Raw genomic sequence first — 23,807 nt, forward strand, 5'->3', positions numbered from 1 at the left:
GCCCTTGTTTGGGGTCAATTGTTCAGGGCTGGTTGTTTGGAGTCAATTAATTGGGGCCAATTGTTTGAGCTGGTTGTTTTGTGTTTTTTTTTGGAGCCAATTATTTGGGAATGGTTGGGGCTGGTGGTTTGGGTTGGTTGTTTGGGGTTGGTTGTTTGGGGCTGGTTGTTTGGGGCTGGTTGTTTGAGGTTGGTTGGTTGGGGTTGGTTGGTTGAGGCTGGTTGGTTGTCTGAGGCTGATTGGTTGTTTGGGGCTAGTTGGTTGAGGCTGGTTGTTTGGGGTTGGTTGGTTGTTTGGGGCTGGTGGTTTGGTGTCAGTTGTTTGTTTAGGGCTGATTGTTTGGGGTTGGTTGTTCAGGGATGGTTACTTGGGGCTGGTTGTATGAGGCTGGTTGGTTTTTTGGGGTGGGTTGGTTACTTGGGGTTGGTTAGTTTATGTTGTTTTTTGGGGGTTGGTTGGTTGGTTGGGTCTGGTTTGTTACTGGTGCTGGCTGTGAGGCTGTGTTTCATACTGTGCCTGTTCCCTGCAGGATGGAGTCCCAGCCCACTTACTTATTTCCCATGGGGTGGTAAGCAGCTTGCTTACTGATAATGACTTCCAGCCATGGCTGAATGGGACTTCATTTGACCCATTCCCTCCTTTAAAATTATCCACGTTTCACAAGTGCAGCTTGAGTGTTCTCATGCAATTTACACGTATTCTATATTACCCACAATATATCGTGGGCTGTAAGAATTAAGTGTTGGTGAGATTTCCAAATGGGGAGCAGCAGTTTTATTACATATTGATTGCCTTGCGTGAAGTAGGACTGAGGAGCAAAGGGAGAAGCAGCACCACCTGCCCTGCTTTTCCCATGGGAAGACTGTGTGTGTTTTTGTGAACAATTTGACATTCCTCTGGTCCTGAATGTGCCTGCAGCATGATTGGTCAGCAGACCTGTGTTCCTGGTGGCCACGTGCATCCTGGTGGTGTATTTTGGGAGGATTTGTTCAAACCCCAAACAAGAGATGCACATTGCAGCCTGGGAGAAAGGTCCACTTTGTTTCCTGGTAATAAAGGGTGACATGCAAGCTTTATTAACAAGGCACGTAGGGGGAAAAAAAAAGGCTCAAGGGACAACTCTGAAAAAGTGGTGCTAAATGTGTCATTTTTGTGAAGCCGATTTTGTGAAGGGTTCCTACGCGCTTTGGCAGGAGGTTGCAGCAGGTTGGCAATAATTTGTAGAAAGATGGAAATATTTTCACCCCGAAGTGAGAAGCAGAGATGCAATAGGTCAGGGGTGCGGGGAGACGGGTGCCCCTTCCTGCGGGTCAGGAAGGATTTGGGGCATCCATGCATTCCTATTACCCAGGGAGCGATGTGACAGCCTGGAGCTGCCGGGAGCTGGGTGCTGGGCAGGGCATGCAGCCGCCCCTTTAGAGATGCTCATTTGTATGTTTTCCGCATCGCAGCTAAAACCCAGGAACAACAGGCCCTGAATTATTGAGGTGCGGAGGGACAGCAGCGTAACGCAGCTCTGATTACCCCGTTGTAAAGCTTCTCCTTGCAGTTCCTTTGGGTCCCGATGTCCAGATCTGGAAGAGTTGCATTGAAGCTCTGCATCTTCTTTAACAGAAATGGGAGCCCTCAACAACAGCTGGGGGGAAACAAAAAAAAAGACTTTTAAAATGTCCCTGCTGATTGCTTGATTCCGAGTGTATCTGATGCCGTATTTATATTTGTGTTGCTAAGGCAGCGGTTAGAAGCACTTTCCGAATTAGAACCGGCTGCTCCCCACGGCCCCAAGCATGCCTGCCCGCTAAGGGCAAAGCAGTAACATGGTCTGACACCACAGAGCACAGGCTCCATGTAGATGCTGCTCAGTGCCCCCTCATCCCTTAGTATACGGCTTATACACACAGCGTGGGGTCCATCCTGACAAGCGCTGATCATCCTTCATGCTGAGCTGAATGGGAGGTGAGAGTGGGCAGCACTGGGGGTGGCCCTTGACTCAGGCTGAGGACCCTCCTTCTCCCTTTGATTTTTACTGATCTGATCATTAGGAGAGTGCCAGCTTGTTTGCTTTTGCCAAAATAATGAAAAAAATGTGGGCCAGACTCTTGATGCTGTGAGTGATGAAGAGCATGCTGTTTCATCGGCACTACAAGCCTTACCTTGTCCTTCTTTTTTTGTGCTTTGACTTTGTTCTTGGGGCCTCATTAAGAGAAGGGAGCGTATCCTTTTCCAATTAAAATGTTGACATGTTGTAGACGTTCTCCTTCCCAGTCGTTTTGCCTCTGTTTGTAAGTGATTGCACTTTGCAGGATGAACTAGATTTAAATCAAGTCAGCTTCAATTGAATAATGCAAACTATAAAGCAGCCCTCCTCCGTGAAAAATCTCATTCCCATTTTATTCTCCTGGTTTGATCCCATAGCCTGCATGGAGATCACCTTGATAGATAATACTGTATCTACTCAGCTACCTCAGAAGCCATCCAGAGCACACCTGGCTGCAGTCCTTGTTGCCATGTTGCTCCTTGCCCTGCTGGAGATCTGGAAGGCATCTGCATGAGTTGTGCTTCTTTTAGTGATGTGCTTGAGTTAAAGCCTGGGGACAGCTGGAGTTAAAGCTTGGGAACAGCTCTGAGCATGCCGAAAGCCCCCCTAGGAAGTGAAGGGGGAACATGGCATCTCTGTCATTGCATCTTCATGAGGGTGGTGTTGCCGAGCATCCAGAGCATTGGGTGATGTAGAAAATCTTGCATAGGAAAGATCTTTTTTTTAGGCAACCAAATTCATAAGGACCCGTTCATCAGGGTTCAGGGTTTTGTCTTTTTTGTCATTGCCAGAAATCAATGAGGAAGCTTCCAGGGTTGTTGGTCAGATCTGAGGTGAGGGCTGGAGTTGGGTTGGGGCAGAAGCTGGGCTGGCAGGCTGTTAGAACCAAGTGGAGGTGTTTCAGTGGGTTTTAGTGGTGTTTGGGTGATGTTTGGGTGGTGTTTTGGTGGTACCAGATTGAGAATTACCCACAGGTGGCCCTGGGTGCTCCATTGGTGTAGTGCTTGGTCCATGTGCCACCAGCGCATTAAAGCTCTGCAACATGTGGGCATGCATTTCCCCCTCTGCTTTCCCATGGCTGCCTCCCACCTTCCATCACTGCTGGAGATTCCCAGGTTGGCAGCACTGGGACTGATGGGCAGACACAGGATCAGAAATGTTCTGCAGCGCTTAAATCTTCGCCACTGTGTGTTTTAAAAATACATGTGTATGCTTCCTGCAGAGACACAGAGCGCTTTTACAATCAAAGTCGTGCTGCAGGAACAAGGATGCAAGAACTGCAGGGACCAGTAGTTTGTGCAGTAAATCTCCTGCGTGACTCTACAGCAGTAATTACTATGTGAAAGTAATAACTGAGCTGTGCTGAGTGCTAGGCCAACTCCCCCGGCTCGCAGATCCTTGCATGTTTCTCTCTGGGAGGCTCCTGTTTGGTAAATTAGATATTGTGCTGTATTTCAGAAAAGGTCACACTTAACCAAGGCTGCCTTTGCTTTATTATCTCAGTACAGCAGTATAACCTCAGCCAGGGTACGATTGGATTTCACTTTCGGCTGCGCTGCAGCAACTCCGCTCCCTGCATCCTGCCGTTGTGATTACGTTAGCAGCAGCCTCTGCTTTCCTTTATTTATTGAGACATTAAAGATGCATGCATTTATTTTTACCGTGTTCATAATTGCCATAAAAACAGGCCATAGCATCCCCAGGTGGCTCTTTGGAGGGAAAGCAGCTGCGGGGCTGCCTCAGGCTTCTGCTACCTTCCAGCCATGATCCCACTGTGCCACAGCAGTATCCCAACAAATGGCTCCCAACATGGCTCCCACCGTGTCCTACTACGTGGCTGTCATCATGTCCCACCACAGCTCCCACCATGTCCCACCATGTGGCTGTCACCATGTCCTACCACATGGATGTCACCACATCCCACCACAGCTCCCACCATGTCCTAGAACGTGGCTGTCACCACGTCCCACCACAGCTCCCACCATGTCCTAGAACGTGGCTGTCACCACGTCCCACCATGTCCTATGCTTGTGGCTCTGTGGTCTCATGGCTGGTAGCACCCTGCTGCTCTAGCTTTTGTTTCAACCCATTGTTTGTTCCATCCCAGCTGTGAAAACTGGGAGCCCAGGTTCTGTAATCTCAGGTTAAAAGACAGCATTTCAGCTGTGGTGTTTGTCAGTGGGCTTTGCCCACAAATGACGAATCCATTGACTTTTCTCCCACTCTTTCACTCCCTTCCAACTTTTAACCATGCCACCCATTGTCTGCCTTTTTATTAATAACAGAGCCAATGTCTCTGTGAGTGAAATGATTTGAAACAAAGAAAAGTGCCTGCATTAAATTCTCTGGCAGGGGATTACCTTGCTGGCATTTACATATCTATGCAATAAATATTTTAACATGTTAATTATACACTAATAAGAAAAATACCTTTTGAACTTTCAGTCAAATTGACACACACAGAACTGAGTCCATCAGGGAATTAAAAGCAATTAGTTTTGTAACGGAGCATAGTCACATTGTTTCTTCTCTGCAAATTGTTCCATGGTCACCAGCCAGCCTGGTTCTTGGTGCAGAACTCAGAGTCGTCATCTGCTGCTGCGTGGGTTGGGATTTGGGTTGCACTGGGGCATCTGTGGTTCTGAGGGTGATGTGCGAGGTGCTGATCCCGCTGAGATGGGTGGAGGTTGTGATGCCAGGTAAAGCCCTGGCCTGCTTCAGAAAGTCACAGAATATCCCCAGGTGGAAGGGACCCTAAGGAACATTGAGCCCAACACCAGCTCTGGCAGAAAGCAGCCAGTAACTTCTCCCTTTTCTTTTCTTCCAGACTGAAAATTACTCCTTTGACTCCAACTATGTGAACAGCAGAGCTCATTTAATAAAAAGGTACGTAGGCTGGCTTGAAAGCGCTTTGGTGTGCCCAGCCAAATCCTGATTATTTAATGTTCTTTCTCACTGCGTTATATGCTGCTTGCTTTTTTTAATATGCAAAACGTTTCCAGAGTTATCATTTGATTTTAAAAACAGTATTTACTGCCTGTTAAGTCCCATTGCTCTTGGTTTGCAACAAAGGAAAGTCTTTTTTCTTCTGTTTGGTTCCTACACACTGGGAAGTTACAGCAAGTTAGGTAGAGTGCTGTTACCCTGACAACTTTAAAATTCATAGATTTTATTCTATTTGAATGCACAAGAACAAAATGATAGTTTTGGATGGCGAGTTTTCCTTATAATGTGAGGTGTGGGGGGGAAAATGTCTCGTTTGGGGGCAGGTAATTGGGTTTGTGCATGCTCACTGTTTTAGTGTGAATACCAAGGCAAAGCAGCATTTTGCTAGGATTTTCTTTCCAGGGGTAAAAAGCAAATCATCAGTTCAGTTACAACCTAGCAATTTCCCTTGGGTGAATTTAACCCTTTGCGTAGAACCCTGCCTTGTTGGTGTCCTCAGAGAGCCCACTGGTGGCAAAGATGTCACCAATGGACTCACGCCTGTGCTGTCCCAGTTTAACCCCACTGACTTTACCCGGGTTGTATCATCTCCAGGATGGCTCTGAGCAGTAAAAAAATCCAATTATCTTCCTGGCTGAGATCCCATTTGTTTACATCTTAAAAATATAAGGACTATGGGAGCTGCGAGCACTTTGTATGAGCAACTTGGGTTCAGCTAGCAAGGGGCAGGGATATTTGCCTGCATTATGTGTGATGTTTAACGATGCTAATGCAATTGTGAGAGGTGGCTTGCCTGTGCCGTGTTGCTCTTCGCAAGGCAGTCCACAGGCACCCTGAAAAAAAAAAGCAAATCTATTAATCTTTCCTCATTCACACCTAACATAAAGGCAAGCAGTGCTCCCGCCTGCCACAGCGGGGTTTGCTCTGGTATTGTTTGGAAAATGCTGCTGCTGCCGCTTCCCCCAGACCTGCACATCCTTTGGAGAAGTGTCAGCCACGGAACCGTGTTGTGTGGCTGCTGCATTATGGTCTGCTTCACTGCAGGGAGATAAATGCGTTGTAACGCAGATTGCTGCACGTTTTGAACAGCAGCGCCGTGTAGGACAGCGTTTCTCCTCGCTTTCTACCTTTGTCTTGTATCTTAAGTACGACGGGTGCCAGGGACGCTGTGCAGACATCTAAGAACAAAAATATTTTCTGTAGCACACTGTGGCATCATTTTCATCCCTAGCCTTTATGAAGATGTTGTAGCTCTTCTATCTCTGGTGAGTGAATCTCCTCCAATCCAGCACTTTAATTAATCTATTTGTACTTTTCCTGTGTTGTCTGCCTGCCTCTCTCAAATAAGGCTCACACAAATGAATTGTAGATATGTAGTGCTTTCTTAACTTAAAATTCTTTGATGTTGCCTGGAATCAAAGTCAGTGGCTTCAACAGGGACATCTTTATTTAAAAGGTGATGTTTGAAGGTTTACCAATTTATATGTATTTCAGAGCTCCCCCCTCGTGTGCTTTGCAAAGCACCAGTTGGTAGGTGGTCTGCTTGGTTTCCGTGGAGACGCAAAAGGGCTTCACTAAGTAATGAAAATCTGCAGCTCCTCGGTGCTTTGAAGCACAGGCCGCTCCTCACGCCGACATTTCAGCCCAGATCTGCCAGTGAGCAAGTTCAGTGCAGCCAGATCCCCCATGGGCACAGGTAGCCCTGGGGAAACAAGCCAGTGGGGCTTTGCTTTGTGCACCAGGCCCTTCTTGGATTCTTTTCTGGCAGCCCTCCTTTGGCAAACACTTTCTTTTTTCCTCCTGGCATCTGCCTTTGCTTTCTGTTGGCTCCAGCCCGTGCCCACACTCCCAGAAAGTCCCATTCCGTTCATTTCAAGATGCTCTTGTCTTGCAGCAGCCTGCTGTGTCAGGGCTTGGGGAGTGGCAGGAGGATCATCCATGTGGCTGTCTGTGGGCCCAGACTGACGGTCTCTTGTCCCTGGAGGCTGCTGGGGGAGAGCTGGGCCCAGGCTGCTGCCAGGATCTGGGTCACTTTGTGCACATGCACTGTGCCCTGTCCATGCCAGGGCTCTCTGCTTGTTGTGCAGCTGCTTCACAAGCCAGTGCCTTTGCTCCTGGATTCTCACAATGCCAAAGACACCTGTGTGCAGACCACCACTGAAAGCTCTATGCTGGTGGGAAGCAGTCATTCCATCCTATCCTGGTGACATGCTGATGTCGCTGGGCACCCCAGAGCCACCACTGCTCTCCTGTCCATTGATGATGTGATCCATGTACTCACATCACATCCAAGCCAGGATGCAGGTCTTCCTTTGCTTGGATAGCAGCTTCCTGCCCCACTGGGCCAGCCGCCAGGATGGGGACATGAGGAATTTGAGACAGGCTCAGCCCTGGTGTCCCTCCTGTGTCGACCTTGGCAGCTGTGACCACAGGGGATGTCAGGGAGCCAGGGTTGATGCCAGATCCCCTGAAGTCCCTGTGAACTTGGACCCAGAACCACGGGGTTATTGTTAAAAATAGGAAAGACGCCGTCAGAAGTAGAAGAAATCTGTGCTTCCCGGAAGGCTTTTCTTTTAAACCTTTAAGTGATTAGGACTTGGCCTATAACCTAGAAAATTAAAGTTGAGGTCCTTTTATCTTTAATTTGAGGTAGCACAATACGAGGAAGCCTAATTGTGGATGTGTGTGCATCCTGGCGGCGGCCTGCAGCGCACGCGAGCGGCCTGCATTTGGGGTGCAGGCTGATGGTGACAGGCCCAGCTCACTGTCCTGTCTCCCCCAGCAGCTCCACGTTCAAGGACCTGGAGGGAAACAGCCTGAAGGACAGCGGCCACGAGGAGAGCGACCAGACTGACAGTGAGCACGACGTGCAGCGCGGCCTCTACTGTGACACAGCTGTCAACGACGTGCTCAACACCAGCGTGCCCTCCATGGGCTCGCAGGGCCCCGAGCCAGGTGAGCACCACCGCAGCCCCATATGCCTTAGTGTGGGTTAGGGATAAGGCTGTACATCTTCGGTACATAGGAATTAATCTTAGGAATAGATAGGAATTAATCTTCTCGCCGTGCCTGTCAGGTAAGCCAGCGGGTGGGATTATCCGTATTTCACTCTGCGCAGCCGTGTGACAGCGCATGAGCTGGGATGAGAGTGGGAATTATCAGATTCCAGCCTGGGCTCATGTCTGCATATGGAGGGCAGCTCCTTCCAGCTCCCCTAAATGGCTCCTCCAAGAGGTCAATGCTGCTAGTCGACCATAGCAGCAGAAACTAGCCCTAGAGGGTGAGGGATTTGCATCTCTTCCCCAAAAAGTGTGCCCTGGTCTCAGCCGCTGTGCGTCCCCATGTGCGCAGTTGGAAGATGAAGCCTTGATCTCAACTCTGGTGTTAGCTAGAGGAAAAGAGTTGGAGGAGTTCAGCTGAGCCCAAGCTGTCATTTGTACTTGGACATGAATGTCGCTTTTAATGTCTTACTGATGCAAACATCCTATGCAAACATCCTGTCTTTTTCAATTAAGAAGTATGAATGTGGTTTGGTGCTCCAGCACAGGGAAGCCTCAGGGCGCTTGGCTATATCTTGAGATAAGCTGTAGCTGAGGCTCAAATGGAAGCCCCACTGCTAAAAGACTTAAGGATATGAAAACAAAATGCTGTGATTATGAACTGGTCTTCAGCTGTTTAATTCAATTCATGGTAAACATCATTAAAAGCCTTTGTTTTGCTGTCATAAAAGAGTCAAATGGGGGAGAGAGAGTTCTTGCCATCTGCGCCGCGGAATGTTTTATTATTTTTTTTTTTCCAGAGTGAAGCTGATCGCTGTATTAATTCTCGATAGAGTCTGTTAAATGGCCGTAGTTAACCCTGTAAGACTCTGCGAGCAGGGGAACGCAGAGGTCACCTACCCATTCCACACTGCCAGCCACGCTAATTGGAGAGGGATGGCATCCGCAGTGATAATGTATTTCCAGGCAACCCTACTGTGGCCAAAGATGAAAAAAATTAAACATTTATATAACTGTACGGTGGCAGCTTAATTCTCTGAGGACCAGTGCTGTGTCAGAGAATGCAGGCTGATAGCTATCATTTATTATTCTTCTATTACAAAGAAATGCTTTTTCATTTCGATCAGGAGAGGGTTTCCTCAGACGCGTTTGCAGTAAGGGACGACTGTAGAAGCAAAAAATGTTCATAATTGATTCTTGTCCTGACGAATAGTCTGAGCAACATCTGTTAATTTTTTGTCACATTTCTTCAGCAAAAAAACCCCAATCTCAATAGACTGCAGATAGGGTTTTACAGAGATTACATTGCTGATAAGTCTGCGGGCTGTCTGTGTTGCACACCAGGTAACAATGCAGAGAATTTAAAAAGGAGTTGGAGGCAGAGCTTTTTGGAGGAGTTACAAAGGAAGTAAATTTGGTCCAATCCATTGCAATGAGAAATCCCTATTGCATGTAAAACATCCCCGAAAGAACAAGGAACGTTTCCAGAAGGAAACTTCCAAAGGCAAACCAGGCGTCTGTCCCGCTCCTCAGTCCCATGACAGGCAGGGGGGTGCTGCAGGGACAGCCCCAGAGCACCAGCTCTGTGTTGCCATCTGACTGGACTTGCAGACAGGGAGGTGAGCAGTCACTGGCTCAGGAGAAAAGGTTAAAGAGAATATTTTCTAAGTTGATTTGTCAAGCAGGGGCTGTATAAAATAATCAGGAAAATCAAGACACTCAGACAACGGTGATAGCAGCGGTTCCCACATAATGAAAGTGATGGTTTTGGCATGATAATTTTTACCCAATTTCAGACTGGCAATGCGGGGGCAGGAAGGAGACAGCTCAGTATCCATGGTAGGGACACCCAGGATGCAGGCTGCCTGCCTCCCTGAGCGTGCTGTGGGATGCCTTTCATATAACCCAAAGGAGACATTGGGGTTTGTCACCTGGTCCTAATGATGCCCTGCCTGGCATCCCACTGAGATGCCCTGGGCTTGGGCCTCTGCTCGTAACACCATGAGTCATCAGGGGAGAACTTTCAGGCTTTGTCCAGATAATCTGGGAATCTTTTTATCTGCTCTGTGGGTAATGATGAGGCTCTGTGGCCTCTGCTGAGGCTGGCCGCTGGCTGGCACAAATCTTTGCAGCTCAGTGACGTCTTGATTTGAAGCCTATTAATGAAGATGGTCCCTCCATGCTGGCATCAGGGGTTAGCATGGACCAGTATGGGCAGTTTTCATTTACTGAGGTGCTGAATTTCCTGCAGAAAAGAGTAGGAATGGGTGAAAATTCCTTTAGCGTTCTTAAAATCAGTCTCTAGAGCTTGGAACTTGGTCTTACAAGGCTTTTGGACTTGAGTGGGGAAGAAAGGAAGGTTGGTTTTGTACATTATTATTGATATGACAGTGATGTTCAGACACAGCTGGTTTCCCACCACCACTGGACCGGAGTGGGCTTCACTGCTTCCGTGTCAGTCTCTCTGGTAGGAACCTTTTCTCTTCCTCTTGGAAATGACCTGGATTTCCAGAAAAATGGCAAACTGTCATGTGAAGGGTGCTGAGCTTAAGTGGGCGGCAGCAGGTCATCAGCAATAGTGCCTGGAGCTCAGCCACGTCGCCTGGTTTAAAAGTCGGACTTCTGCCCAGTCCCTCTTTACCTCAGGATCTTAATTATTGATTACAAATTCATCAGTTGAAAAGATTGCTTTAATTGCTCTAATATGTACCCAATTTGGACTTCATTATTGCGCAGGGTTGTTTTCCTTCCCCTGCTAATTGATACCAAATGGGACATTCAGGAATACGGGCACTGGGCGCTGCTCCACCTTCCACAATTGCTTGGCTGCTGGTTAATTGTTTGTTTATTTGTGGAGGTGTTTATGTGCACTTTTTTTGTAACTCTTTTGTTACCCTCAGCTGAACTTTCCCATGGATTTGTATGAATAGATTTGGAAAGCATCTGCTGGATGTCAGCAAGGTTTCGTGTTGGCTGGAGAAGGCTGCAGGAGGGTCTGGAGAAATTCTGGGGTGCCCTTTGTATCTCGGCCAATTTTACTGCAGTAGGTACTGGATTTCCTCCAAGGCCAATCCAGGAGGACTCAGAGAGTCCTGGTGCAGTAATTGCTGCATGGTGCCAACAAGGGCAGAGGTGGAGGACGTAGGAGCTTCACCACCAGGTTTGAAGCTCCTGCTGCCTGTTCCTGCCAGCGACGTGGGGAAATCTCAGCGTGCATCATTCTCCAGCACTGCAGAGTGTGGTGCTGCTTTTCCCGTAAGTGGCAGCACGGACCAGATGTTTCACAGGGTAATTGAAAATTCCATTTTATCAGAAAGCATTTGCTGTCAAAAAGTTTTATCTTTACTTCAACAAAGAGGTTGATTAGATCCCTCAGGACCTGAATTAGCATCTTTGAGGCTAGATAGTCTGTTTTGTGATTCAGGTAGTTATTCCTCCCTTGGTTTTGCTCATACTGGGACTTTTTTTTTCAATGCCTTTGCCCTCTTCCAAACATTTCGTTTGTGCAAGTTTAGCTTGTTTTCTTTCTGTGGAAGTGTGCAGTCACATAGGTCTGCTTAAATCTTTTCTGCTGCCTTTTTCACCTTGCCTTGAGCCAGAACCATACCTGTGCTCTATAAGTCATAGAAGCTCTTGCCAGTGTACAGCTCAGAAAGGAACTGTTTCAAATGTGTGTTTATAATGTTAGAAGCAACAGATTTCAAACTTATCTTAATTCCCAGTCATGGCCAGTATTTTTATCATTAATTGTGAAAAATTATTGACCCAATGAAGCAGCGATTCACTGCTTAAGATAAAAATAGAATCCAAAGGAAAATGCAGGAATGATAAACACACACTAATCATAAAAAGGCAGTGTTAGAAGTAGTCACTGCAGCCATAAAAAAGAGAAAAGCTTTAAAATCAAAGTTTGGGGGTTTTTAAGCAATGCTTTATGTCGGTAATGTGTCTCTTCAGGGAACTGCTTCTAAAAGCATCACTTTCATTCTTCTGGTGCCAGATCAGCAGTAAAGGTTGGCATGAAATGTCATCAGTAAAGACCTGATCCTGCATACATTTACACATTTGAGTAACTTTGCTCACAAAGGTAGTTTAATTGTGTCTGGGTCTGATAAACTCCAGCAAGATGAAGGGTTCTTTGAGTAGAAATGGGTTATATTTAAATGCTTATGTTAAGTCTTCTTTATGCTATCGCATAGCGTAGAAGTAGGCTTGAATGTAAAGGAGAGCTGGGCACTTGATATTCACGAAACTTTTCATGCTGGTTTCATCCCTAATTATTCAGATACATTGTCATTTAGTGGATCGGGTTTTATCTAGAATATTCCAATTGGTTCTCATCTCCATAGTATCTGGTGCATTTCAGCCGTGAAGTGAGAACATGGCTAATGGTATTAACTGTAGGCAAACACAGTTATTAGAAACTGCTGATTTTGAAATTAATTTCCAGCAATCATTCCACCGTCAACTCCCTTTTATTCTGCAGAAACGCAATAGAGCTAATATGAAGATGAAGACCCAGGTGACCTATTTTAGGGCTTTGGCAGTTCAGAGTAGGGCTGCTTTCCTCTGGAAGTTTATAAAAATTAATAACATACCTATTTCCTTATATTCATATATGCAGCACAAGACGTGTAGTATAACATTGCAGTGTGAGTGACAGCACATCCCTTAAGATGGATAAACGCTGTAAGCTTTCTTTACAGGACAACGCCTGTTATTACAGCCTTTCTGATTTCTGTATTATTGCATAGATCTTCAGTGTAACAGACTAAGTAAGCTCAGTGGTACTCCTACAATGGCCAGCATGGAGGGAGCAGTCAGCTTTTCAAAATACTCTGAAACCCCTGAGAAGGATTTTTATGGAAAGTGGTAAGCTGGGCTTTAGGATAACAAAAGGAGATGATTGTCTTATGAGCCCCATGCTTTTAAACGATTGCCTGTTGAGCATCTCAGCCTGCTCTGGCAAAAGCCTTGCAGAAGCACAGAAGCTGGGACAGCTCAGGGTGGTGCTGGCCTGGTTGTTGCTGATCCCTGAGAGCCAGGCATTGGCTTGGGCTGGCCCACTGATGTGTTCCACTGCCCCTACCACCACGTTGTAAGGTCCCTTGTAGCCCACTCCGTTCTGTGGTTATGCAGGGCAGACATCACTCAAGAGATTTAACCTGTGCACTGCATGTGTGGCAGGCATGAATGGTTCCATGTGTTCCTTCTTCTCTAGGCCCATAACTCTGTAGCTTTTCAATTTGTCTGAGTGCATCTTAGAAGAGTCCTCTGTCGACATTGGTGGTGGGGCAGGGCTGACACTGGTCATGTCCAGGGAAGCAAATGAAAGCCAATCCCCTTTGTACAGCAACAGAACTAAATAGCAAACAGATGTGCAACCTCCTTTGTTCACACAGGAAACGTTATCTTATATCCTACGCTCCTGGCACTCTTTCTTCAGCTTTTTTAGGTTCATTCCTTTAAAGATGATTCTTGCAACGCCTCCATCGCTGCTGTTTCTCAGCCAGGGTCACACAAGTTATAACCTCTAGATGCTTGAGTCCTTTCTGTGTAAGCACAGCAAATACTCACCAGATGTGAACATTCTGGCAACTTAGAGAGGAAAATTAAAACTTGGATCCACGCCCTGTTGTGTAGGTTTGTAATGGATGAACAATCAGTCCAGGAAGTTGGAGTGTTTCTTGGGTTTTGTTGTCTTTTTTAATGAGATTTTGCTCATTGTAGTTCTTGCTCACCTTTGTTTCTTACTGGGTGACTGGAGAACGATTAGTAGGAGATGTGAAAGAGTGATATTTCTGATTGTTTCAACTTTGCGTGTGCTTGGTTTTGTTAAGCACTCCAAAACTCAGGTCTGGAGCTGGAGTTCAGCTGAAGGACGAGGCAGTGCTAACCTGCTTCCCTGACTCTCCTGGTGCATCCTATTCCAAAAGCACTGCACAATACTTAGATATTCAAATATTTTAAGATGCATAAACAACTCAGTGCAGCTTGCAGCTTCCTTTTCCCCTATAAACAAGCCAAAAAAAGCTCCTCTGGGCTTTTTTTTTTTTCTTCTTTCCCTTTGACAGTAACTTCTAAGGAAACCATTAACTCTTTCTGTCTCACAGCAGTTAAAGTTAGTAATGGTCGAGGTAATGGCCATCACATTTAACAGTGAGGAAGGTATACGAATAAAAACCAACCTTCTGCTAACACAGCAAGTGAGCACTTCCCGATCTCCTCCTGTAATCAATCTACATCGTTAATGACTCTGAAAACAGACTGAACTGCTGGGGCTGGCACTGGGAAACTTGCATTACAACTAACCATCTCTTATTAACCTTTTGGTGTTTCCCTCGCAACACTAATTACAGCCAAATAGAACTACTGTTTGTGAAACTCTTAAGTTAAAACACAACGTTCGGAGGAAATATGGTAAAATCTGAAGCTCCTGTTTGCGTGGCCTTTCTTTTTAATTATGATGGAGGATGGCTGTTACTTGTTTAACAGAGGCTTACATGATTAATGCCGTAATGTTACTGTAATTAAAACAGCAAAAAAGATGTGATTGGAGTCTGTATAATTTACAGACATCTCCACATTCTGGTGGCAGAGCAGCTCTAAGTGTTGCAAAGAGGAATCATAAAAATTTATTCTAATTAAAATTGCCAGATTGACTAAACAACAGGTGACTTATGTAACTCGAGCGACTTGCTCTTTGGGTGAGAAATCATCTGAAATCAGTGAATTATACAAAGCTGTCTATTATTCTAGTAAATGGGAAAGTGTGTGCTTACCATGGCAACCTGCATCAATTTTGCTGCCGCTGGAAAATACAGGGCCCTTTATTAAAGGAATAATCACTGCAAACAGTGCACTGACCCTCGGCCCCCGCAGGCTGTTGGTACACGGCATCGCGTTAGCGCAGATCGTTACAGGTCGCAAGCAATTGCTATCAAATTAAATAACTCCTGGTGTATCACAACATGAAGGGGTGACGTGGGCAGAGCGCCGCTCCTTGTCCCCATTTGGGCTCACGGATGGTGAGGACATCCCCACTCCTTCCCCCACAAGGCTGTTGGCTTTTCCAGTGGTGCCCTCAAGCTGTCCCCATTCCTTGGCAACAGGATGATGAGGTGTGAGGTGTGGGGCTGCAGCACAGCTGGCTCCCTTTGGGATGAGCTGGGTAACTATTCTTTCCCTCACTAGTGACAAAATCACTGCAAATAGCTTTAAATGCGCCATAAAGAAAAGTCGCAGTCCTATCTCCACTCGGACCACTTAGTTACAACAGCATCACTTACAGAGTGCCTTAGCAAAGGGGCCCACTGTTTTCTGGCATGAGGCGTACATGGTGAGTGTCTGAAGTGCTCCGGTGCCAGCGGATTATGACTGCAGGGAGGCATAGCACAGGGTTTGTATGCAGGTTGTTTTACTAAATGATCTACGCAATAATGTATAAGTCAAAACTCGGTAATAATTGGCACCAAACAGCCAAGAGAACTTGCAGCTTTTATCTGTCTTAAGGGAAGTGCTGCCACTCAAAGCTCTTCAGTGCTATATTTTATTTCTTATACAGCATAGATGAATGTAAGTGAGTAGATTTTTTTAAATAGGTCACAGAATTATTAAAAAGTTTTGCAGCTTTTCTTTGCTGCAGATGTGCAGTGTGCTGGGAATGGAGCCTGGCCAAGCCCTGGCTGGTGCTGCATTGCCTTCACTTTTATATCTGCATCTACAACAGAAGTCCTTTGTAGCAAATATATTGTTGATATATAAGAACCACAATGTATGTAATCACAGTGAGCATAATGTGGCCCCATTTTTGCTGACTATCCGTAATAGTGATGATAAACATCCCCTCTCCCTGCATCAGTTCTGTTAGTGTTTCTATTTTTTTTTCAGCAGAAGTCTTTATTTTTGTTCCATTTTCCGTATTTTCACCCTCTTTCAAGTGTGGAGAATCACTGGCTTTGTAACCAGCTTCATTAGCTGCTTGCACATTGTGTTTCATTACCGGTGCCCGCGGATGGCTCCGAGTGACAGTGCACAGCAGCAGGCGACTGACTGCCACCGCTGTGTCACTTCACATTTGGGCAGAGACGGTTGTGCTGGGGGTGTGGAGGTGAAGTCAGGTCAGGGCGGGTTGAGTCCCAGTGCTTGGGTTGTCAATAGGAGAAAACTGTAGTGTGTGGAATGGCTGGCTGTAGTGAAGGCAGGGCGTTATCCTGGAGGAGTTCTGGGGTTAAAATGGGTCCCTGTAGGAAAAGGAGAAAATTGAACCAAAGAAAAAAAAAGATTAAAAAAAAAATGTCTGAATTGAAGCGATAGGAAATGAAAATTGCTGAGATATACTGTCATGTGGGTAGTGGTGCTACCAACCTTGTGCTGCAGTAATTACCTCTATGCATGCAATTTGTGCTCGGCTACGAATGATTTCCCACATCATCCGGTGCCCAGGCTATATTCAATCAGTCCCAGCTGGAGAAAACTATCTTGGATCATTTTGTGAGATTTCACCACAGATGCTACCTTGCATCTTACGGAAGCACTTGGGAACTGGAAGCCACAAAACGTCCCTGGCACCCGCGTGTGGGTGTGGGGATGTCTCAGGAGGCTGCCTGCAGCCAGGAGGGCTCTGCTGGATGGAGGCAACTCCTTCAGCAGGGTGCTGGGGGGGGTCGCAGCAAGCAGCCCTGGCCCATCCGAGGGAGGGGGCCTTGCTCTGCTGAGTGCATGATGGAGAGAGTAGTTATACCACATTAAAGTGGTAGGTGAAGGAGGGTGAGGAACATTGGTTGGAGTTTTTGTGAGAAGCCTAAGGGAGTAGGTGTCCGCACTGACTGCAGACCAAAATAGGTCTGGCACTTGGTTCCTCTGGCTGCTTTAGAAATGTCACCTTCATTAAAGATGTACAGACTTCTCTAAAGATTCATGAGTCCTACTGCAAATCGTACTTGTTGGCTGCGGCACGTAGAAGGTCTGTGCTTTGTATATTAAGGTGTCCACTTAAATGTCTTAAAAATCTGTCCTTTTCCTCTGATTTGTACCTCCTGGCTCTCCAAGGCATGCCATCCTGGTTCTGCTTTCGGTACAGCTCAGAGAGATGCTACAAGGGGCATCAACAGTTTGGGAATTTGGCTGGGAATCTGAAGCCAGACCATACAGAGCAGTAAATCAGGAAAGGTCAGAGCCAGAAGTGTTATTGGAAGCAGTGGGTACATTAGTGGAATATATAAATAGCTCTGGGGAGTGTGTGGCACACCCAGGTGGGCCGCTAGGTATATTTATGCTGCACTTCCATTTGTTTCCTGTTTTTCACTGTGAGTTTACCAGCTATTTCTGCTGCTGACATTGCTTTTCAGCAGCATGTTTCAGAAGCCATGTCTTCCTGATGCCCTGTCTGCCCGTCCTTGGCATCCTGCTGCAGCCACCCGGGCAGTGCAGGGCTGCAGCTGCCCTGTGACACTCGCCGCTTCATTTCCATGCTCTGCATCTGTTCTGACATGCAGTGCTTTTGCAGCCGCTCTCTGATGAGGCTTGGTCCCTCGGATGCATTGATTTACAGACCTTTCCTCTGCAATACAGCTTCTCTTGATGACAGTCCATGAAGCACATGATAACTCAGCAGCCTAAATTATTCAAGGAGATTGAATGTGTTTGGCTTGTTCCAAACTTTTGTTTCCTTTCAGGGCTGTCAGTAGAACAGGTAATCATGATGCTTGTATCAAACTCACTCAAGTGCCAGGGAGACACAAACAGCTCGAGTACAACCCGTGTTTTACCTCACTCATCGCTTATTTCCTCCTCGAGCCGTTCTTTTCCCATGCACTTTTGAGCCTTATAAAAATGTTTATCTTACATTTACAGTGTTGTTCTCCTAGCAAATCGTTTTGTGGTGGAAATATCCCTGTAAAATTCAAAGAAAACTCAGTGTCTGTTCCACTCTTCAGCCGCGTGTCCTTTATGGAAGTGCATTCACTCACGCACACATCACTCATGCAAATATTTAGATGAAGTAGTCATCACGGTAGGATCCAGGAACCTCACGTTAATGAAGATGTGTAATTAAAATGAACAATTCCACCTGCAATTCCCTAATCACCTGACCTCTGCCTCGTCAGCCTTCCTCCTTTTTTGCTTGGAAGATATGCCCAATTAATTCACTTGAAGCTCTGCACAGAAGTGCTTTGCAGAGCCCACTGAGCTCCAGCAGTCACAAGAAGAGAAGGTGCTTTGCCTGTGCAGAAATATCCCCTTGCTTTCTGGGGCCCTTCTGCATCTGCAGTGGCCACAGAAACTTCTGGGGAGAGCTGTAGGCATGGATTTCTACTCTCCAAACACAAGCATTTGGTTCCTATTTCGACTGGAGCTTTAGGAGCTGACTCAAAGCCTGCTAAATCCAGTGGGATGCTTTAAGCTGCTGCTGGTGGGCTCGAATTAGGACCCGGGAGAGATGGTAGCCTCAGGGAGATGCTCTGAGACATTGCTCATTGCTTGAGACGTTGGTCATCTCAGCCCTCATCCGAAGAGGGCCGGGGGAGGGGGTGTTTGCTGCTCTCTAATTTAGCAAATACGGCACACCCACTGCTGGAGGGTGGAGGTTTGCCTCAGAAAATTCTAGCTGCAAATGTGACGCGTGATTTTAGGAATTAGAATAATTACCCCCCAGAACAGGCACCCAAGGGATGTGATATATTCTGTATCACTTAGAGTCTTTAAATCACATTTGCATGTTTTTTCCTAAAAGCGTGCCTCGTCACTCAAAGTGAAGGGCTGTGCTTGAGACAGGCTCTGTGACAAAGCTGCCATCCCAGAGCAGGGCACGCAGTCCCCAGGATCCATATGGATCCAGTTGTGTGCATTCACAGAGGAGTGGGTTTTGCCACGTCCTCCAGGTCAGCTCATGGAGTTGCAATGTGCAGGGCTGAGCAAGAAACCGCACCGGGGCTGACTCAGGAGTGAGCTCCTCCAGCCAAGATCTGCCTTCCCTTTCCAAACACATGCTGACAGCTGAGCAATCCTGGCTGTATCAGTATTTCCAGGACCTTCCCTCCCACCACTCCTTAAATGATGAGAGTGTTTTTTTAAGACTTCATTTCCCGGACTTTCCCTTTTATCTCTCCAAGCAGCAAGTAAATGAGCAGCCCTTTAGTTTTTAGTTACTGCTTCTGCACTGTTGACAACGACTTCTTTCTTTTCCATGCTCCTGCCTGCAGGATTTCAGGAGATAATTCATTTGGACCTGGTGCTTTGTCAACTTTCAGCAGGTGTAATTGCCTAATGATCAGTGCTGATGCTGTTGTTAAGCCTGTTAAAACTTTGTCCTGCTGAACAGCCAGACTGCGGCTGTCTCAACACTTTGTGCCTGCTGTGTCAGCTGGGGCTTGCTTTGATGCTCTCTCCCTGTCCCCAGCTTGGATTGCTCCTTTCCACCCCACCTCAAAGGAGATGTGGCAGATGCTAAGCTGTATGGGGGAAATGGGCCTAAAAGTGCAGAGAACTGGAGAAGAGCCCCATGGAGCACCAGATGCTCCCCCAGGAGAAATCACTGCCCCTATGCCCAAGCTGATGGAGTGAGAATGGGGCTGTCACCTACCCTCAGGCATGAGGGAGCTTTTAGGGAGAGGTTAGCACTAGTGCTTTGCTGTTGCTTGGTGACCTCAGTGCCACTTCTGCTCTTCTCTCTCTCTCGGGTGCCTTTTCTGCCTTTGTTATCTCCTTTAGAGCTCTAATTGGCCACCGTCACTTCTTTGCTATACATCTGAGGTGCCCAACTGGCTGCTGCCATCTCCTGAAGCTCCCGTTGCTCATCCCCGCTTATTCCGAGGCTTCTCCTTACTTAATGGCACACGGTGAGCATTAGTGCATTACCATCCCTTTTCCAAGAACAGTCTCCATCCACTCTTCTCTCGTCCCCCAGTGCCTCATCCAATTTAATTAATTATACTTAGTATATTACGCATCCTGTCAAAGTTTTTCCTTTCCGAGGTTTAATGGTTTTTTAATTCTAATGCATGCTGCATGTGTAAGTGTTTTAGAAACGAGCAGAGCACGCAGTGGCAGCGAGGCAGCATTACATCTGCGTGCCGCAGACAGTGAGCAGACATGAGGGTGGGTCCCGGTAGGGAGGCTTCAGCAGAATGACTACAGGACCACAGCATGCCTGCAACTCAATCCTGTCGTGCTTGAAGGGAAGACCAGCCCCATTCCCACTGCAGAGGGACACACTGGGATCAGATCCACCTGACTACAGCTGTGTGCTGGCACCGGGCTGTCAGAGCGGCCACAGCCCTGTGGTGAGCTCAGCGGTGAGGAGCTGGGCTCCTTGTCTTTCACTCGCTCTGTCTGAACGCACCCAATTACTGCCGTCATTTCAACCTTGCTTTGTTCTTTTGCAGGAGGATGTGGTGGGGACTACACTAATCAGGGAGCGACAGTTAGGGCTTGTACCTATCGTTCTTTATTTCCCAGTGACAGTTAAAAGGTTTGGTCAGTGAAGTGGCTCAGTAGGAGTGACTTTGCGGGGCCTTACACTTATTAGCTTTTGGTATTTCCAGGTAAAATCTGCTCAGACTAAGAGGGTTGTGATGTTGGTTTTTTTTTCTATCCATCAGTATTGAAAATCACTTTGGTTTTGAAACTTCATCTGGGCTGTGTGTCACATCATCACCAGGAGTAGTAGGGCTGCGGTGCGGTTCAGCTGACAGCCCTATGAGCTGGGACCAGGAGTGGATGCAATCCAGCCTGCCCTTGTGGAAGCACAGCGGGTGCTCCTGGGAGCAGGGAATGATGTGAGATCAGTTCTCTTGAGGATGCACAGGCAGAACAGGAGCCAGAAGCCCACCTTGTTTCTGGATTGCCTAGTGCTGCCCAGTCCCCCTCAGCCTGGAGCACTGAAGGTTTTTGCCAGTGTGCTTGAGAGATGTGGGTACAGGCAGAGGGAGGGGGGAGCATTCCAAGACCAGCTCAGCCTCAGCCCACCTCATAACCTTTAGTTGTCCCAGCTGCCTGTCAGTGGGAGAGGGGGAGCTCAGCAGGGAGGATGTTTATTCTCCTAAATTTAAGTCAGGAAAGAAAGGAGGAAACATTAAAATATGTATGTATTTCCAGCATCAGAGCAGTGCTGGGACATGTGTGTGCAGCACAAAGCTCTTGCATGAGACCAACCCCACCATGCAGCAAACCATGGAGCCAGCTGCTTTCCTTGGAATACATACACAGGTGATGAAAATACCATTATTTTCCATTCCTGCAGTTCAACCACCTCCCCAGTTCACAGCACAAGGCAAACCAGAAGGTTTGTTTTCACTATCACCCACACAGATGTGGGGCTGATGGAGCAGGAGCCCACCTGCGTTGCTAGAAATTGAACTTAGTCGTGGCTTGCAGGCAGTGTAATTTCCCTAGACTTCTAAAGAGGTTTTGTATTTGGCTGTTGACCTTAAAGTAGTTTTAGATGTATATTTGTGGGTGCTGCTGGATGCTGGACAATTTAGAGTTGCTTTTGTAGAACCGCCCCCGGGGCACTCCCAGTTCCCATTGGTCACCGTTGGGATTTTCTGGTGCATCCACAAACCTTGTCCAGCATCGTATCATAGGCTGTCCCTGTACTCAGACAAAGGATCCAGCAGCATGGAAAAGCCTCTTGCTGGTTGGAAAAAAAAATCAAACAGTTAAACATCAGGGAGGGGATAATGCTGTGCTCTAGCGTGGAAGAGCAAGAGGTCAAAGTCATGATGAGAAAGTGGCCAGGAACCAACGCTTTCGGCTTAAAAAAAAATAAATTCTCTTACTTGCTCAACAGTGGGGAACGCCCCATCGTGCTGGGAAGCCTTCCAGCTCCCCTCCGCTCCTTAGAGCTGCGTACTTTTACAAAGTACAAAGAGCTTCTCATAATGTTTTGCCTTGTGGGTATGTATATGATTAATTCCATGCAAGCATTACTGGTGCAATAACAATACTGGAGGTCCTAAAACTGCAAAAGGAAACACATTTGGCTCATACTTCATACACAATCACTTACACTTAAGCTATTGATAGTTGATTGGGATCTGTAGACTGCTGGGCTGGTGCCACTGGGTTTCTGAGTGCATTCAACGGCTGGAACAGACAGCAAGGCTGTAGGTTTTGGCAAGCTGTAGGTCTCATTAGTCAGGCTGACTGTATCTGACACGAGAGATTCCCATCCACCAAGATGAAGCTCACTTCCCTAGGCTTTGGCTGACGTCCCAACAATATTTACATGAAGGACAACAGAGGATCAGTGTTAGATTAAGGCTGTGAGTTTCCAGTAGGCAGACAGTTAAATATTCTATTGAAATCCTCTTTTGATTATTTAGATAATAATGAAGTTTATGCGTGTCCTTGAGAAATCTGGGGAAAGGCAGTTGTTTTATGCTAAGCATGCAAAGATGTGTTTAATCTTGATAATGGGAGTAAATTATGTATCAGGGTTTATAACTCAGCTCCTTCATTTCTCGCTTGCTCCGTGGAAAGAGCAGAAGCCTCTGAAGGAAGTGAGACGTGTGCGGATGGAGGGAGCAGGCGTGTGGGGTGTGGGGTGGGATGTGAGTGTCCCCAAGGCAGATGAAGCCATGCTGATGTCTGCTGGCCCTGCTTTGCAGCAGGTAGAGGTGGCTGGGCATTGCTTCCTATCACCTCCAGCTGTAATTCCTGTTTGTCTGGATTTTCATCAGGATCATCAAGTAGTGATTTTCTGAACGACACCTAATTTTGAATGGGATGCTGTAGTAATTTGATTCATTGTTGCCATTTGAATTTGGATTCCTGGTTGGTATTGCATTGCCCCAACACAGTCTGTTTGAATTTGGCTGCTTCAGATTTGACAATAGCAGAGAAAAGTAACCTTTGGATTAATTTGCTTTAGCAACTAAAGTCCCATTAAATGGAAGGCAGCTGGTGTCAAAGGCATAAATGGAGACAAAGTTTTGCTCCCAATTGTAGGAAATGTGTTTAAACAGACTAGAAATGTTTCCATCTCTGCAGGGTATAATATACTCAAATGGTTGCATTAACATGAAAAAAATATAAGAAAGAGAGTATTTAGGGCAATCCCTCTGTATCCAGTGTTAATGAAATTGAATTCCAGTAATGAAGTCAAAGGGTTGTATTCTTCAGTCGGTGCACGCAGTACAGTAACTTCCATTAGCATTAATGGGAGTTGTGCATATGAATTACAGAGCCATAATGGTTAGAGATGGAAAAGGTCTGTCGGATGCTGGAGTGCTTCCCTCTCTGAGGACCGGATCCTGCTCGCTCTGGTCTCTTATGCAGCCTGTTGGCTTGGTGAGGACGTTAATGAGCCCTGCAGTGAGTGCCCCAGCTGATGTGCAGGTAGCAGAGTTTCAGAGGTAAAATCCTACTGCTCTGGGGCCACAACAAGCTCTGTGGATCACTCAAGTCTCCGGAAAAGGATTAATTGGAGTTTAAATGGTGCGTTTTGCTGATCCTCTGAATGGGAATTAATTTTCCTGGGTAGAGGAGGCAGTCCAGCGCTGACTTGCATCATGGCACACACACCTTGAGGGCTCGGCTCTGCTGTACCGCACGGTGTACCCAGAACACAGCTCCTTCTGTAGCACTTACTCATAGCATTGCACACATCCAGAAGGCTCCATCCAGCCCAGGAGGTGGTCTGGGAAGAAAACATTTGCTTATTGGAGCTGCATCCACCTGCAGTAGGAGGGAGGGATCTCCGTTGCATCCCATTTGGCCATTACTGAGATGCTGCTTATGAGTCCCATTCCAGTGTGGGTCCTCATCAGTTGCATAATGAATTAAACTAATTCCTATCCCTTGTTTCATTAAGATAATTC

General features: G+C 46.7%; 1 protein-coding gene across 4 annotated transcripts in view; it reads left to right on the forward strand.

Moving 5' to 3' along the window:
- Window positions 1-23,807, forward strand: part of PCDH19 (protocadherin 19) — a 52,769-nt gene that overhangs the window by 18,463 nt on the left and 10,499 nt on the right. For 2 of the 4 annotated variants that reach the window (XM_015860396.2, XM_015860398.2), the window contains exons 3-4: window positions 4,866-4,924; window positions 7,767-7,939. In XM_015860396.2, the coding sequence (XP_015715882.1) occupies window positions 4,866-4,924; window positions 7,767-7,939 (232 nt within the window). Of the gene's footprint in view, window positions 1-4,865; window positions 4,925-7,766; window positions 7,940-8,783; window positions 16,898-23,807 lie in introns of those variants that run through there. The other 2 variants (XM_015860399.2, XM_015860397.2) reach the window with 2 other exon arrangements.

The sequence above is a fragment of the Coturnix japonica genome, chromosome 4 (genome assembly GCF_001577835.2).
Source record: "Coturnix japonica isolate 7356 chromosome 4, Coturnix japonica 2.1, whole genome shotgun sequence".
Classification (NCBI taxonomy): domain Eukaryota; kingdom Metazoa; phylum Chordata; class Aves; order Galliformes; family Phasianidae; genus Coturnix; species Coturnix japonica.